We start from the raw sequence: 17,693 nt of genomic DNA, 5'->3' as shown, positions 1-17,693 counted from the left end.
GAACACAGGACTTGGCAGGAGACGGCAGGAACACGGAACTTGGCAGGACACGGCAGGAACACGGAACTTGGCAGGACACAGCAGGAACACGGAACTTGACAGGACACGGCAGGAACACGGAACTTGGCAGGACACAGCAGGAACACGGAACTTGGCAGGACACAGCAGGAACACGGAACTTGGCAGGACACAGCAGGAACACGGAACTTGGCAGGACACAGCAGGAACACGGAACTTGGCAGGACACAACAGGAACACGGAGCTAACACTGAGACAAAACGAGAACTAAGCTGGGAAAAGATACAGGGTAGCCTTAGGGCATAGGGACACTGACAGCAGGCAGTGCACCTACAAGGCAAAGGCGTCTTGCCTGGAAAGACGCCTCGAAGAAATAGCCGATGGGCGCCGCCATGTTGGGGCAGAGCCATCGGGTCGCGACCTCCCAGCAGGCCCAGCGACAGAGGAGACGCGACCGCGCATGCGCAGAGAGACCGGACGCCGAGAGCCAGCAAAGGAGGACGCAGCGCGGCGTGGGACAGGATCGCGAGCGCGCCGCGGGATGGAAGAAGCCGGGTGAGTATGCGAAGCGGGCGTGACAGTACCCCCCTCCTTAGTCCCCCTCCTTTTAAGGCTAGAAAGGAATCTTTTCATGATAAGAGGAGCATTGATGTTCTCTCGAGGCTCCCAGGACCTCTCCTCAGGACCGAATCCCTCCCAATCAATCAAAAAATAAGTTTTGCCCCTAACTACCTTTTTGGCAGGAATATCTTTAACATTAAAGATTCCATCAGTGGTACAGAGCTGAGGAGAAAGAGAGGTAGCGGAGTGAAAACGATTAAAGACTGCGGGCTTGAGAAGAGATACATGGAAGGCATTGGGAATGCGTAAAGAGGCAGGTAGTTTCAATTTGTAGGAAACATCATTAATGCGACTCAAGATAGGAAAAGGACCAATATAGCGAGGACCCAGTTTGTAAGAGGGGATTTTGAGCTTGATATAGCGAGAGGAGAGCCAAACTTTATCACCCGGGGAATAGGGAGGAGCATCCAAACGCCTTTTATCAGCAAATCTCTTCATATTATGGCTAGCTCTCTCAAGAGCCTCTTTAGTCTCACTCCAAATCTTAGAGAATTCCCGGGACAAGAAATCCGCTGCCGGTACCCCCGAGGAGAGAGAAACAGGAAGAGGAATGCTTGGATGTTGACCATAGACCACAAAAAAGGGAGATTTGGAGGAAGACTCACTGGGAAGATTGTTATATGAGAACTCAGCCCAGGGGAGAAGGGAGACCCAGTCATCTTGATGTGCATTGGAAAAGTGTCGTAAGTAGGTAGTCAGGACTTGATTAACTCGCTCTACTTGACCGTTGGACTGAGGGTGATAAGCGGAAGAGAAGTCCAAGTTAATTTTCAATAGACTACAGAGAGCTCTCCAAAAACGTGAGGTAAATTGTACTCCGCGGTCTGAGACAATATGATGTGGAAAACCATGAAGACGGAAGACTTGGTGTAAAAAGATTTTTGCCAACTCAGGAGCGGAAGGCAGACCAGGCAACGCGATGAAATGAGCCATCTTAGAGAACCGATCCACTACAACTAGAATGACAGAGCAATCCGAGGAACAAGGTAGATCAGTGATGAAGTCCATAGCGATATGGCTCCATGGGACGGAAGGCACAGGCAGAGGATGCAGGAGACCGGAAGGAAGCTGCCTAGGAACTTTATTTTTGGCACAAGAAGAACAAGAAGCAACGAATTCGGTGACGTCTCGTCGGAGAGATGGCCACCAGTAGTGCCGAGAGATGAGGGAAATTGTTTTCTTGACTCCTACATGCCCCGCAATCTTGGAGGAGTGACCCCAACGTAAAACTCTCTCCTTGTCTTGATTAGACACAAGAGTCTTGCCAGGAGGAGCTGAAATCACTCTTAGAGGAGCGAGAGTGACGATCTTCGCAGGATCAATAATGTGAGCCGGAGAATCCTCAATGTCCTGAGGCTGAAAGGATCTAGAAAGTGCATCCGCTTTGACATTTTTATTTCCGGATCGGAAATGAAGTTCAAATTCAAATCGTCCGAAGAATAAAGACCATCTGGCTTGTCGTGGATTTAGTCTTTGGGCAGACTGAATATAGGCCAGATTCTTGTGGTCTGTGTAAATGGTGAATGGATGAAGAGACCCCTCAAGGAGATAACGCCACTCTTCTAAGGCTAGTTTGATAGCCAATAGTTCTTTATCCCCAATGGAGTAGTTACGCTCAGGAGCAGAAAAGGCTTTAGAAAAAAAACCACAGGTCACCAAATGTCCGGACGACGATCTTTGTAAAAGTACTGCTCCGGCTCCAACAGAGGATGCGTCGACTTCAAGGACAAACGGTCTATTAGCATCAGGACGATGAAGCACAGGGGCCGTAGCGAAGCTTTGTTTAAGGGACTGAAAGGCCTCTTCAGCCTCAGGGGTCCAAAGACTGGAGTTGACTCTCTTGTGAACTAGGGCAGAGATAGGCTTGGTCATGGAAGAAAAATGAGAAATAAATTGTCTATAGTAATTGGCAAAGCCAAGAAAACGTTGGATTGCTTTTGTTCCAAGAGGACGGGGCCAATTCAAGACAGCAGGAACCTTCTCTGGATCCATCTCTAAGCCGGATCTTGAGACAATATATCCAAGGAAGGGAAGTGAAGATTGCTCAAAGACGCACTTCTCAATCTTAGCGAACAGATGATTTTCTCTTAGCCGTTGCAGAACACGGCGGACATCTCGTCTATGAGTGGAGAGATCCGGAGAAAAGATGAGAATGTCGTCAAGGTAAACCACGACTGAGGAGTAGAGAAGATCCCGAAAATACATCGTTCACAAATTCCTGGAAAACCGCAGGGGCGTTGCAGAGACCAAACGGCATAACCAAGTACTCATAGTGACCGTCACGAGTATTGAAGGCGGTCTTCCACTCATCGCCCGCACGAATTCGAACCAGATTGTATGCGCCACGTAAATCCAGTTTGGTAAAAATTTGCGCACCTCGAAGATGATCGAAGAGTTCTGGAATGAGTGGCAGAGGATATTTGTTCTTCACCGTGATGTTGTTTAGGCCTCGATAATCAATACAGGGACGAAGAGAACCATCCTTCTTCTTCACGAAAAAAAACCCAGCTCCGGCGGGAGAAGAGGACTTGCGAATGAATCCTTTAGCAAGATTTTCCTGAATATACTCAGACATAGCCTGTGTCTCAGCAGGAGAGAGAGGGTAGATTCTTCCCCTGGGCGGGTTAGTTCCAGGCACGAGATCTATGGGACAATCATAGAGACGATGAGGCGGAAGACCCTCAGCCTCTTTCTTGTTGAAGACATCAGAGAAAGCACTGTAGACGCAGGGTAAGGCGGGAAAAGAGGAGGAAGGAGAAGAAGAAGAACCTACAGGATGCACCGGCAGCAGACAATGTTCCCGACAAAGCTCTCCCCAGCGCAAGATATTGCCATTGCGCCAATCTAAAGTGGGCTCATGATTCCGTAACCAAGGAAGACCTAAAAGCATAGGATGAGACAGACCCGCTAAAACATAAAATGCAATTTTTTCCTTATGCAGAACCCCAACTTGAAGTTCCACCTCAAGCGTAACTTGAGTAATGGTCTCCTGTAACGGTCTACCATCCACAGATGCAAGAATCACAGGAGCCTCTAGGGTTTTGACTGGAACGGAGAATTTCAAAACCTCTTCCAACCTGATAAAATTCCCTGCTGCGCCAGAATCCACATAAGCATCCAAAGAAATGCCCTTGCCAGAGATATGCAAAAGGACAGACAAAGTGAGGGGTTGAGAGGAATCACACACACCTAGGGAGGCCTCTCTTACCTGACCTAGGCGGAGGAGTTTTCCGGACGTTCAGGGCAAGACCGCAGCAAATGGGCAGCACTCCCGCAGTAAAAACATAAACCCTGAGTACGCCTCTCTTTACGTCGCTGTTCGGACATCTTAAGACGGTCCACTTGCATAGGTTCTGGTGCGGACGCCAGAGAGGAAGACCTAGGCTGTGGGCTGAGTGGCTTACGGGTGGCAGGGGAAGGATGAAGAGATCTCCGCTCCCGGGCGCGTTCCTGGAACCGAAGGTCAATACGGGTAGCTAAGGAAATTAAATCCTCCAAAACCGTAGGGGTGTCCCGACCAGCTAACTCATCTTTAATGCGCCCAGAGAAGCCCCGCCAGAAAGCGCCCACTAACGCCTCATTGTTCCAGCCTAAGTCAGAGGAGAGGGTGCGGAACTGAATAGCATACTGGCCCACAGATAACGATCCATGATGGAGAGACAATAGAGCCTCAGTAGTAGAGGCCAGACGACCAGGTTCGTCAAAGACAAGACGGAAGGTCTCCAAAAATTCAGACAACCGGGAGACTAGGGGATCGTCTCGCTCCCAGAGTGGATTAACCCATGCCAAGGCGTCACCCTCCAGATGGGAAATCAAAAAGGCAACTTTGGACCGATCCGTCGGGTAATGCTGGGGCAGAAGTTCAAAGTGAAGACGGCATTGGTTCAAAAATCCTCGGCAGAATTTAGGATCCCCATTGTACCGAGGTGGTTTAGCCAAGCGGGGTGGAGGATGGGGAGCAGAAGCTGAGGTAGTAGCGGCTGTCTGGATAGAAAGCAGCCGATCGTCTATCGAAGACATATAACTAAGGATATGAGCCTGGGTGTCATGCTGCTGAGCTAACCCTTGCTGTAAGCCAACGAGTAGAGCGGCGTTGCCAGGATCAGAGGGCAGGAGCGTAGACAGGCGAGAATCCATAGCCTTCATAAAGGACATAATACGGGACTGATTCTCCCGCAAAAAGAGTAACTCTTTTTGCGCAGCAGAGGCCCCAGCGGGGTCCATGGCCTTTGCCTACTGTAAGGATTCGGACAAAAATCCGAGAGTGGACCCTCTGGGTCGTGACTCTAGAGCCCCCGGGGTCGAGCGGACCAGATGGAATCACCCCCTATACAGGGAGTGTTAGGGGCAGGACCTCGGGGGAATGGAGACACAACAGCTAGAGAAAAAGGGACGACCCAAGATAAGGAAGGTGACCACAGAGCTATTGGAATGGCGGTAAAATGATAGGAAAACAGGACTTAACTGATAAAGACAGGAACACGAGACGGTGCAGGACACGGCAGGAACACAGGACTTGGCAGGAGACGGCAGGAACACGGAACTTGGCAGGACACGGCAGGAACACGGAACTTGGCAGGACACAGCAGGAACACGGAACTTGGCAGGACACAGCAGCAACACGGAACTTGGCAGGACACAGCAGGAACACGGAACTTGGCAGGACACAACAGGAACACGGAACTAACACTGAGACAAAACGAGAACTAAGCTGGGAAAAGATACAGGGGAGCCTTAGGGCATAGGGACACTGACAGCAGGCAGTGCACCTACAAGGCAAAGGCGTCTTGCCTGGAAAGACGCCTCGAAGAAATAGCCGATGGGCGCCGCCATGTTGGGGCGGAGCCATCGGGTCGCGACCTCCCAGCAGGCCCAGCGACAGATGAGACGCGACCGCGCATGCGCAGAGAGACCGGACGCCGAGAGCCAGCAAAGGAGGACGCAGCACGGCGCGGGACAGGATCGCGAGCGCGCCGCGGGATGGAAGAAGCCGGGTGAGTATGCGCAGCGGGCGTGACACTGGGCAATATACTACATCACTGTGCAATATACGACGTAGCACTGTGCTGTATACTACGTCACTGGGCAGTATACTACGTGGCTGGGCAATATACTACGTGGGTGGGCAATATACTACGTGGCTGGGCAATATACTACGTGACTAGGCAATATACTACGTGACTGGGCAATATACTACGTGGCTTGGCAATATACTACGTGACTGGGCAATATACTATGTGACTGGGCAATATACTACGTGGCTGGGCAATATACTACGCGGCTGGGCAATATACTACGTGACTGGGCAATATACTACGTGGCTGGGCAATATACTAGGTGGCTGGGCAATATACTACGTGAATGGGCAATATACTACGTGGCTGGGCAATATACTACGTGGCTGTGGAATATACTACGTGACATGCATATTCTAGAATACCCAATGCGTTAGAATCGGGCCACCATCTAGTAGATAGATAATAGATAGAAAATAGATTGATAGACAGACATGAGAAGATGCATTTTAGATAGATGATGCATGGATACATAGAAGATAAATAAACAGATATTAGATAAATAACAGATATTTTGATATATAAGGATAGATATTTGACAGATAGATTTTGTATATATAGAGAGAGGATGAGTGTCTATGTACAGTCATGGCCAAAAGTTTTGACATTGACATAAATTTTGGTTTTCGCAAAGTTTGCTGCTCCAGTGTTTTTAGATCTTTTAGTCAGATGTTTCTATGGTTACTGGAGTACAATTATAATATTTTCATTTGTCAACTTTTATTGACAAATACATCAAGTTAATGTCAAGACTATTTAGTGTTAACACATATTTTTCATGACTTCTGCAATTTGCCCTGGAATACTGGATATCAGCTTCTGGGCCAAATGCTTACTGATGGCAACACATTTTTGCATAATGAAAGCTTGGAGATTATCACAACTTCTGTGTTTTTGTTTGTTTTGTCCACTCTCTGTTTGAGGATTGACCACAGGTTCTCAATGGGATTGAGATATGAGGAGTTTTCTTCACTGAGTCACTTAGTTATGAATTTCGCCTTGTGACGTGGTCTCTATGATGCTGAACAAAGCATTGGTCATCACCAAACTGCTCTTAGATGGAAGGGAGAAGTTGCCCTTGGAGGATGTTTATATCCCTTTCTGTATTCATGGCAGTGTTCTTTGGAAAAATTGTGAGTGAGCCCCCTCCATGGATGAAAAGTAACCCAATGCATTAATGGTCTCAGGATAATTTACTGTTGGCTAACACATGACTCATGGTGGTGCTCATTTTTTCTTGTCTGGACAATCATATTTCCAGGGGAGCCAACCAGTCTGAAGGGGGCTTCATCAGACAAAATAACTTGGCAGGAAGTACATGAATTAGACTGCAGAGGTCTGGGCTACAGTTCTTTTTTTTCTGATGAAGGCCCCATCAGAGTGTTTAGGGCAGCCTGAAAAATTATTATCCGGACAAGAAAAGGTGAGCACTACCATGGGTCCTCCCTCTTTTTCCATCTTCCCCTTTCCTTAATGAGCAGTATCCAGGGCTGTGGAGTCGGTAAGCCAAAACTCCGACTCCGACTTCTCAATTTCCATGACTCCGACTCCACCAAAATGGGCTCCGACTCTGACTCCATGACTCCGAAGCCCACCCATCATCAGGTGGTTGGGGTTTTGAGGCTTAGGTTGGAACAGAGTCCTGGAGGAGGTTCACAATGGCGTTCGGTTGGACAGGCCTCCCGACATTTTGGTTTTAACACGTTGGGGGAAACGACTTGGGAGTTCGTCCTTGCCGTGAGTTGATCCGGGACATTAAACATGACTTGCTACGGTTATGGGTCTCTTTTCGGGACATGTCTATTGTGTGGTCGGAGATTGTTCCACGGAAATCCTGGAGGTACGCTAGGTCTGGTTTTGTTGTACGGAATGGGGTCTTTGCCGTGCGTCATTTCGAGTTGGAGTGTGGTGGTGACCAATATCTTTTGGGTGATGGCGTTCATCTGAACGCGGTGGGCATTGACTTGTGGGCCCTTGGACTGCAGTCTGGAATTGAGCGGGCCATAGCAGTTAAGGTTGGTGGGGTCTCAGATACTTGAGGGGGTCAAGTATCCTCGTGGTGGCGAGGGGAGGGGTCCTTGGAGTTGGTGCTAAATTGGCCTGGGGGGTCCGTCGGGATACGGATTCTCCAGTTGGTATAAGTTTTGGTTGCGGGTCTTGTGATTTGGGGGAATGTTGGTAACGGTGGGCCAGATTCCTAAGTTAGAAGTGGACAAGGGTTACCCTTCGGGGTATTTTGGTGCTCTCGAGCCTGTGGGGTAACGGCTGAGAGTAATCTACGGTTGGTCTCTTGTCCACTTGTTTATACTATGGTTAACACCAGACTTTTAGCTTCAAGGACCCCTTCCAAGATCATGTTACGGTTATATGTTTTGTTTGTTTATAATAAAGGCCGCTGTGGCCAATTATATCCAACTTGAGACTCATGTCATTATTCGGATGTTGGGAAGGAAAGGGGTCGGAGACCCTAGGGGAGACACTTATTCACGGTCGTTGACAATACCAATGTCATAATAAATCAGACGTTTTATCTTTGGCTGCATTCATTGCCAAGTATGGGAAGAACATTTTACAAGTGACATAATAATGAATCTCGGGTCTCAATGAGTTAAGCACAGTGGAAAATAATAAAAGTCTATGGTTCTTCCGACTTCACTGGTCGTGCAAAGTCATAAAGTTGAAGCTGTGCTAGGTCTAAATCTAAGGAATAAATCTAGTACGAGGAAAAACTGGGGTTTATATAAATGTCTCCCATGTGCACTCCCGGGCTTCTATGTCAGGTCTGAACTGCAATAGACTAAGTGATTTTTTTTCTCAGAAACATTCTACTAACTTTTCCATAAATACACCATTGCTGGTGAATCTGGGGGCGGTAAATTCTGCCTGTTTATTGATTCTCACTGATATTTTATTCTTCATTTAAGAGTAAAATAAATGACAGTAGTAAATTAAAACTATGTCGTATATGAGAAAACGCAGCAGGAACAATCTGTGTAGTTCATTGCCTCTGGTACTCAAAAATTAACAGTTTAGACCATTTCGACAAATCTACGTCAATAAGTCCTGTACGAAAGTATGAACATCACAGACAGACAAATCCTACATCTGGATCATTTCTTTTAGTCAGAGCTGAGAACTTCCATAAAAAGCTGCCCCTGCTCTGGAGGACTCAATACGGTGATGTATTATATGGTGGCTTATTTGTTAATTAGTGCCATAAAATATTAGATTTACCAGGAGGCACCTGGTGTATGAGAAATGCATTGCCACTTCCAAAAGTAATATCAGCTAATTGCTGCAGGTTTCAGCATCCGAATCGGTGCTGATCCCATTTTCTGACATTAATGGCATTTCCATCAGATGCATGTTTGGCAAACATTAATTCTCACATAGAAGTCAATGGACAAAAGCCGCACATGTATAGCCACCTCTCCTTTCTCAACGGCACAAAATGGGGCCCTATTGTACAGTTGGTGCAGGTCTCGGTAGTGAAACCTAAGTCTATTGTATATTTTAAAGGGTTGTCTACTACTTGGAAAACCTCGTCTCAATCAGCATGTTTACCCACAGCATAATAACAACACATACTCACCTCCAGTACCGATGCCATTCCAGCCTGGAGCTCGTGTCACATTGTTATGTCATATGATCCTTGCTCCCAATCATCACTGACTTCACTCCCCCCCCCCTTTAGATCAAGTAAAACATCAAGAGTAAGTGAGTGGTCAGCAGTAGCTATGACTTTCTCTTTGTGTCTGATTCATCCAAAGGTGGGAAGAGTGAAGCCAGTGCAGATTGGGCTCAAGGATCATGTGACATAACAATGTTAAGAGATCCCTGGGAGAGCCAGTGCTGACATTGCTGAAATGGCGCCGGTACAGAAGGTGTGTATGTGTTCTTATTTTACTAGGGGCAAACATGCTGATTGAGATGCGGTTGTCCGAGTAGTGGACAACCCCTTTAAGACTCATTCTGTAGATATGCCATAACTGGAAATACTCATTTAACACCAATAATGAATATAAGAACAAATACTAATACTAATAATAATAATAATAATAAAGAAAAGGGGAAAAATGACAATTAGTTATCTAACTCTATACAAACCATAACATCATAATGACTTCTCAGGATGCCATGGAGACACAGTATGTGCCACTTCTGCATACTCTATACTAATGTGATTAGTAATGGACATCTAACAATAGTAACATTACATTTCCAAGTTTTGTCCTCCTTATTTCTTACTTAATATAGATTGTTGGCACCCTCAACTTAATATTTGGTTGCACATCCTTTGGAATAAAAAACTGCAATCAATCATCAGCTCATCTGGTATTTTGGACCACTCTTCTTTTGCAAACTGCTCCAGGTCTCTCATATTTGAAGGGCGCCTTTAACCAAGAGCAATTTTAAAGGGAACCTGTCAACAAGATTGTGCACAGTAACCTACACAAAGTGTCCGGTCGGAGCCGTTATACTGATTAAAATGATACCTTGGATGATGAAATCCGTCTTGTGGTTGTTGCTTAATCTTTATTGGTAGTTTTCAGTTAATGACGGCCTGTGGGGCGTCTTCATGTGGTGCTCTGATTAGGTATTTGCAACACCCACCAGGGCCGTGGGGTACTCGGAATCGGATCGGACAGTTCTTTGGGCATGCAATAAAAATGCAAAGGGACAGTTATATGGGATTGATTCGTGACACCACCCATGGTGTTCGGCAAGGGATGGCCGACGCTGGGGTTTAGGTCCACTGGGGCTGAAGGTGACGCAGCAAAGATGGTACAGCTCCCCTTGGGTAGAGCGGGGTTCCAGAGCAGATATAACAGGCAGATCAGGTGGTCATGAACGTTGGGGTGCGGAGAATAAGCAAGGGACGCAGAAAAGTACAGTTTTCTTTACCTTTATTTCTTGGTAAATGAACATGCTATCCGGGGTATCAGTTACCGATGACAGAAGGAGTCCGGCTAGCCTGGAAGCATTCAGGGGGTCCACCCTACCAGGTGGTTTTGGAGGCCTTCCTGTTGTGCTCCCTTTTTGGGTCGCTGCTGCCTGTAGCTAAGCTGCGGCCCTGTCCTGCATGTTGGCTTTGTCCTGTATGGCAGACAGCACAAGCCTATCACGGGCACTGCATTTTCACTGGCAACCCCGGGCTCTTGGTCTGCTGTGGTGCCTCTGGGTGTTCGGCGTGGCCAGGGAGCTTACAGTTCCCTGCCCTCCAGATTTTGCTGTCGGGGCGTACAGCCAAGGACTCTGGCGTTCTTCTTGGCAGCGCTCCACTCCGGGGTCAGCTCTGACGCAGCTGCAATTAACCCCGAGTCCTTGTCTCCGCTCCTCTCTCTCCCCTCTCTTCACACACTAACTCTCTAACAGACTACACTAATTCCTCCTCCCGACCAGAGAGAGCAGCTCCCCAGAAGTTGGGTCTAGAGCTCCCCCTTCTGGCCTGGAGCAGGGGATTGTGATGCATGCTGTGTATTACCTGGCATGGGGACCTCTTCCTGCTTCCAGGCATGACATCACCCTTCAGAGGAATGCAATGTCACCGTGGCAACCGGACTCTGGGGTGCCACATATTCATCAGTATGGCTTCTGACAGGTCACTGATTCCTCACTGACTTGATGAATGAATATAATAGTTTTTGAATTAGCAAATACATAAAAAAGTAAAACATTAAAATATGCTGTCCACTTTGTTCCGTCTTTTTGATATATAGTATGAAAAGTCATATTTTTGTAGATTCTTTTTATATTATGTTCTTAAAAGGTTATAAAAGATCTCTAGGCGAAATTTCCACATTAGATACTTTTTTTATTAGGCTATTTCTTACCATAACTTGGGTATGTACGAGTGATTGGTGAGTTCCCTGCAGTTGTGTGTACCCAAGTAATGGTAAATCATTGCTAAAAATGAAATTCCCCAAATTTTTATTTAACATGATTGACATTTAGATCTTTACTTTAAATAGTCTGTCCAGAATTAGAAAAATGGTTCTCAGTTTTTTTTTTTTAGCTCAAAAACATTCCTGCCAGTGTCCACAGGTAGAATCTGAAATAGCAGGCAATTTCCATTAGGTACTCTCACACTTGCGCACAGTGGCTTGCGAAAGTATTCAATCTCCTTGACATTTTTCGTGTTTTGCTACCTCACAACCTGGAATTTTACTGTTTTTTTTAGGGTTTGCATCAGTTTATGTAAAGAACATGCCTACAACTGGGAACATTTGGTTTTCTTTTTATTGTGAAGCAAACAACAAATATGACAAAATAATTGTAAGTTTCAGTGTGCTTAACTATTAACCCCCCTAAAGTAAATTCTTTGTAGAACCTCCACTAGCAGCAATTACAGCAGTTTTTTTCTGATGAACAGCAATCTAGTCTGGCCACTGATTCTCAATTAGATTAAGTTCTGGACTTTGACTAGGCCACTCTAAACATTTACACGTTTCCCCTTAAACCACTCAAGTGTTGCTTTAGCAGTATGCATTGGGTCATTGTCCTGTTGGAAGGTGAACCTCTGTTCCAGTATCAAATCACTGACAGTCTGAAACAGGTTTTACCCTGTATTTAACACCATCCAACTTTCCCTCGACTCAGACCATTTTCTCTTTCACTGCTTCCGAAAAACATCCCCACAACATGATAATGCCACCACCATGTTTCACTGTGGGGAAGGTGTTCTTGATGGTATGAGCTATGTTGGTTTGTTTCCAGACACAGCGTTTACCTTGGTGGACAAAAAGTTCAGTTTTGGTCTCATCTGAAAACAGCACCTTCCTCCATACATTTGAGGAGTCTCCCACATGTCTTTTCGCAAACTCAAAACGAGCCTTACAATTTTTTTTGTGTAAGTAAAGGCTTTTTTTCTGCCCAGTCTTCCTCTTTGGAGTGTATGGCTTATTGTGGTCATATGAACAGATAGTGTCGGGAATTGGCAACTACTTCAGGTTTACCTTTGGTCTCTGTGTTGCCTCTCTGATTAATGCACTTCTTACCCAGGCTGAGAATTTTGGTGAGTGACCCTCTCTTGCAAGGTTTGTTGTGGTATCATGTTCTTTCCATTTGATAATAATGGATTTGATGGTGTTCCAGGGGATCATCAGAGATTGGAATATATTTTTATAACCCAGCCCTGACTTTTCAACAACTTTGTCCTTGATTTGTTAGGAGATCTCCTTGGTCTTCATGGTGTTGTTTGGAGATCTCCTTGGTCTTCATGGTGTTTGGTTAGTGGTGCCTCTTGCTTAATAGTGTTACAGCATCTGTGGCCTTTCAGGAAAGGTAAAGTGTATATACTGACCGACATGTGGCACTTAGACTGCACACAGGTGGACTTCCTTTCACAAAGCAAGTGACTTATGAAGGTAATTGTTTGCACCAGAAATTTTTAGGGGCTTCATCGCAAAAGGGGTGAATACATATGCACATGCTAATTTGTAGTTATTTGATCCCATGAGTTTAATTTATGTGTTTAATTTTCTTACTTCACTTTATTAACTTACACTATTTAGTGCTGATGCATCACACACAAATCGGAGTACAAAAATATGTAAACACAGGTTGTAATGTAACAAAATAGGTAAAAAGTCAAGGGGGTGAAAACTTTTGCAATACACTGTAGATTCAAATTGTGCGTGCTGCGATTTTTCCTCAGACAGACTCTGTATGAGGAAAAATTGGACATCTGCACATCCCCATATAATAACGTTGTTCCGAGTGCAATATGATGTTTTGTTGGATTGCACTAAGACCGAAAAACAGTCGTCTGCACTAGTTCGAACTGTAATACCAGAAATACCAATGCCAGGAATGGAAAGGCAACCTCTTCAAATAAAGGAATAGTTCACACTGGATTCTGAAAGCAACATAAGTTGTCTTCCATTGTAAATATATTTTATTGCATTTGTTTTTGCACATTAACATATCTTGATTTTATAACTTTTTTCATGTGAATTACTTTTTATTACAACTGGTATCTGTCTTTTTTCTTTCCCGTCCCATAGTTTTAAAGACAGCCTAGAGAAATCCTCATATTCTGACTGGTTAATAAATAACAGCATAGCTGAATTAGTTGCTTCTACGGGTCTTCCAGTTAACATAAGTGATGCCTATCAAGACCCTCGCTTTGATGCAGAGGTAAGTGGACAAACATACAGAACACATTCTTACAGGTTATTTATTCAGCAAGGTTTCATCCCCCCCCCCAAACTAAGAGGTGACGCTGGGCGGAGACAGAGGCTGGAGTGACAGAGGCTTGAGATCTACCATAGCTCTTCAGCCTCATTTGCATATCAATTCTCAGTAACGGAGGAACGGATTGTCCATGTTAAGGTATTGATAGACTTGTCTTTGATAGAGCTGCACGCACATACAAAAAGTTTAGGGGGTGAAGTCATGTTGACATATTTTCTTTAATGTCAACGCAGCATCATCACAGGTGAAGAAGCATTAAGCAGTTCTAATAAAGAGTTATCTATATAATGCAGGGACCTGCAGCTTGTCCAGGACCAGAGACATTCCTTGCAACCACCCGCTTCATGAGAAAGCCCTGAGATGAAGATTCTGAACAGAAGACCCACCTATATTAATTCAGAATTCCCTAATAGGGTCTATGAAGACAATTAAAGTAGCACTCTGATAATTGTTTTTGCATATATAATACTAACTGCCAGATTATATTGTAGTTGCGTAATTTGTTTCATCCCAGCTCAGCTTCATCTATACATTTTAAGCCTTTATTTAGAGACAGCAATGTCATGTAATCTGCGGTCTGACCACCAGTCCATTACAAGCACTAACATGCAGACAGGAAGTCAGTCTCTGACTTCCTGTAAGTAACAGGATGACATACATCATCACCTATAAAATCCCTCCCGGCAGCTCTCAGACACCACCCCTGTCACCTAGCTCTGCCCTCTTTGTCCCATTTCTATGTAGATAAATATATTAATTAGGGAGATTTATATAATGGTCTAAAAGAGAAACTGTCTTTGTTCCCTATAGTAATCAATCACAATAAAGCTTTCATTTTGTATTCTGCTCTGAAAAATGAAAATCATGGTTGATTGCAATGGGGAAAAAAACAGTTTTTCTTTTAGACAGTTTTCATAATTCGACATTTCTGAGATACCAGTGAAATACCAAGTGATTCCATACAATTGCAGTTATAGACTTTCCCTCATTCACACTACCTGTCTACATCTATAAGTGCTGTATGTAGAATTTCCAGCGTTTTCTATAACGTGCTCTTTCACACTGCTAAAAGCCGTCAGGGAGAAACTTATCACAAGCAGGAGGCATAATATACAGGTTAATGCTGCATCACATAGGATATACAAAGACTGTGCAGTATGAGTCAAGGGGCAGATACTTTATCTCACCGGTGGATTACTGGCTGCTATTAGATAGGAACGAAAAATGCCAAATGGTATATATCCGAAGTGAAGACATTGGCAAACATTCCACAAGTAGCACAGAAATGCTAGTTACACATGGCATACAAAAGAGCCTCTGTATTCTTTATATTCTTTAATAATAACCTATGCTTCACTGTATGGGCAAAAAAAACATTTTTGTTGTGCTGCTTTAAGTTTATGAAAATATTTGTTCAGTTTTGAACCTAGAAACAAATTCAAATCTTGTTCAAAAGCTGGGATAGATTTAAAAAAAAACACATACGATTTTACATTACATTGATTAACAAAATGTTGCAAAGGTCGATAAGAGCAAGTTAAGGGAAACTGAAAAAAATGAATGTCAGTAGTAATCGAACTTTGCCCAAAGGTAATGTCAGGAAGGCAAACAGCATAAGACATTTTTCTGGAGCTGGAGATGCTACCCTTCAAGATATGCTAAGTTCTTCTGAAGGAGTTAATTCAGCTGTCTCATCCCTGTATCACATACTGCTTAAACCAGTGCCAATATGTGGCTCTGCATCACTTTCATAAGAAAAAAAAGAATGTGCAACTCAAACGTTTTAAAGGGCAGTAATTATTTTCAGGATTTAAGTCAGAAAAAAGTTGACTTTTCATTGTGAATTTTGTGCATGAAATCCAATGAATCTAATAACCTTGATTCACTAGGAAATCTGCACCCACTTTCACAAGAGCTCATAGTCCTAATCCTTATTTCACACTTATTACCGTACATTATGTCGTCATGAGATCTCTCTCTAGTGGCCTTGTACCAGGATACTAAAACTTACTTTAAAAAGTTACAAATACCAAAGTGTAAATTATACTTGGACTTTTTTTTTTCGTTTGTGAGATAATTTAAGTCAAATAGACAAGATAATAAATCACAGGACTCATATAGTATAAGAACTCGTGCAGATGACCGTATAACTCGGATGAGTGCTCTCCGTGGATTTGAGAGATAGCACTCGTCCCATATTATTCGTTGAGGCCATGCACATGTCCAATTTTTTTTCTCGGGTGGCACTCGCCCATTTATGTCTATGGGTCCATGGAAAACATCAGACCGCATTCGAATGTGGTCCGATATTCACAGAGAGACTGGAAAGAGAAGACACTCAGATCACACTCTAATCACACTCTAATCAGAGTCTGATCAGAATGTGATTAGCATAATTGGACTGATTTTTCTCACCCTAGCCTACGGATTGTACTGCAGTTCCTTTAAGGGTACCGTCACACAGTGGCATTTTGATCGCTACGATGGCACGATCCATGACGCTCCAGCATCGTAACAATATCGCTCCAGCATCGTAGACTGCGGTCACACTTTGCAATGTCCGACGCTGGAGCGATAATTTCATGACGTATGTGCGATGTAGAAGCCGTTGGTTACTATGCGCACATCGTATACAATATCGTGCACACCTTTGTTACACCATGCGATCATGCCGCCACAGCGGGACACTAGACGACGAAAGAAAGTTTCAAACGATCTGCTACGACGTACGATTCTCAGCGGGGTCCCTGATCGCAGGAGCGTGTCAGACACTGCGAGATCGTAACTATATCGCTGGAACGTCACGAATCGTGCCGTCGTAGCGATCAAAATGCCACTGTGTGACGGTACACTTAGTCTCAGTCACACATCTAACAACAAAGTCTACAGTGTCACTGTCCTGATAAGCCAACCTGTTGGACACCAGCTAGAGATATGTTGGCCAACGAGATGCACAATTGACTGTAGGCTTAAATAGGTTGCCTGATTTTGAAAACCCATTTTATATATCCTATTAGGGGACCCGGATTTATTCAATAGGAGTTTTCTTCATCAGTATTCTCATCTTTCTCAATTCTCAATCTTAGCAGATTCATTCTTAGAAAAAAAATGGTTGGGAAAAATGCTTGGAAAATCCCCTTTCTACCGAAAATACACTTTGCTGTCCATATGAAACATGCCCGGTGAAAAAGAAGTGCATAAGAAGTGCATGTCGCTTTTTTGAAGTGGATCCTAATGAAATCCACCACCAAACTAGGCACTGTGAAATCTAAAGAATGAAAATAATGCTTCAGGAAAAAGAAAACTTTTTCAAAACTCTTCAGGACACATCCCAGAAAAGAAAAAAAACCCTCAAAAACTCCCCCCCCCCAAAAAAAAAAAAAGAATTTCCTAAAGCCATTTCTGCATGAAAAATTAATTTTTGAATGCCTCAAAAAAAAAAAACTCAATGTGAATATAGCCTTGCTAGTCGGCTTCCCCAAAGTGAAGAGCCGATTGGTATGAGTCTTAGTAGAGGCATACTTTGCGATAAGCTTATTATTCTTTCTCTTGTTGGGATTGTCCAATGCAGAGAACTTCTTTTAAAGTAAATGTCCATTGTATAACACCATATTGCTTTTTTATTATATCATTGTGGGCTCCAAGTTCACTGCATATACATAAAGTTAAAGGGGATGCCCCCAACTGAAACAGCCCTTTATCAATCCGTATGTATCCCCTTATTAAAATAACATTTATACTCACCTCTGGTGCCGGTGCCTTCCCAGTGGTGTCGGTATAAAC

At 44.3% G+C, this 17,693-nt stretch overlaps 1 protein-coding gene across 1 annotated transcript in view; it reads left to right on the top strand.

Moving 5' to 3' along the window:
- Positions 1–17,693, top strand: part of PDE11A (phosphodiesterase 11A) — a 572,166-nt gene that overhangs the window by 327,957 nt on the left and 226,516 nt on the right. Inside the window, exon 6 of the mRNA XM_069733206.1 lies at positions 13,721–13,853. Coding sequence (XP_069589307.1) covers positions 13,721–13,853 — 133 coding nt within the window. The remainder of the gene's footprint in view (positions 1–13,720; positions 13,854–17,693) is intronic.

Source organism: Ranitomeya imitator, chromosome 7 (genome assembly GCF_032444005.1).
Source record: "Ranitomeya imitator isolate aRanImi1 chromosome 7, aRanImi1.pri, whole genome shotgun sequence".
In the NCBI taxonomy this organism is placed as follows: Eukaryota; Metazoa; Chordata; class Amphibia; order Anura; family Dendrobatidae; genus Ranitomeya; species Ranitomeya imitator.
The sequence above is the reverse complement of the archived record's forward strand: the minus strand, read 5'-3'. Positions and strand labels throughout refer to the sequence as shown.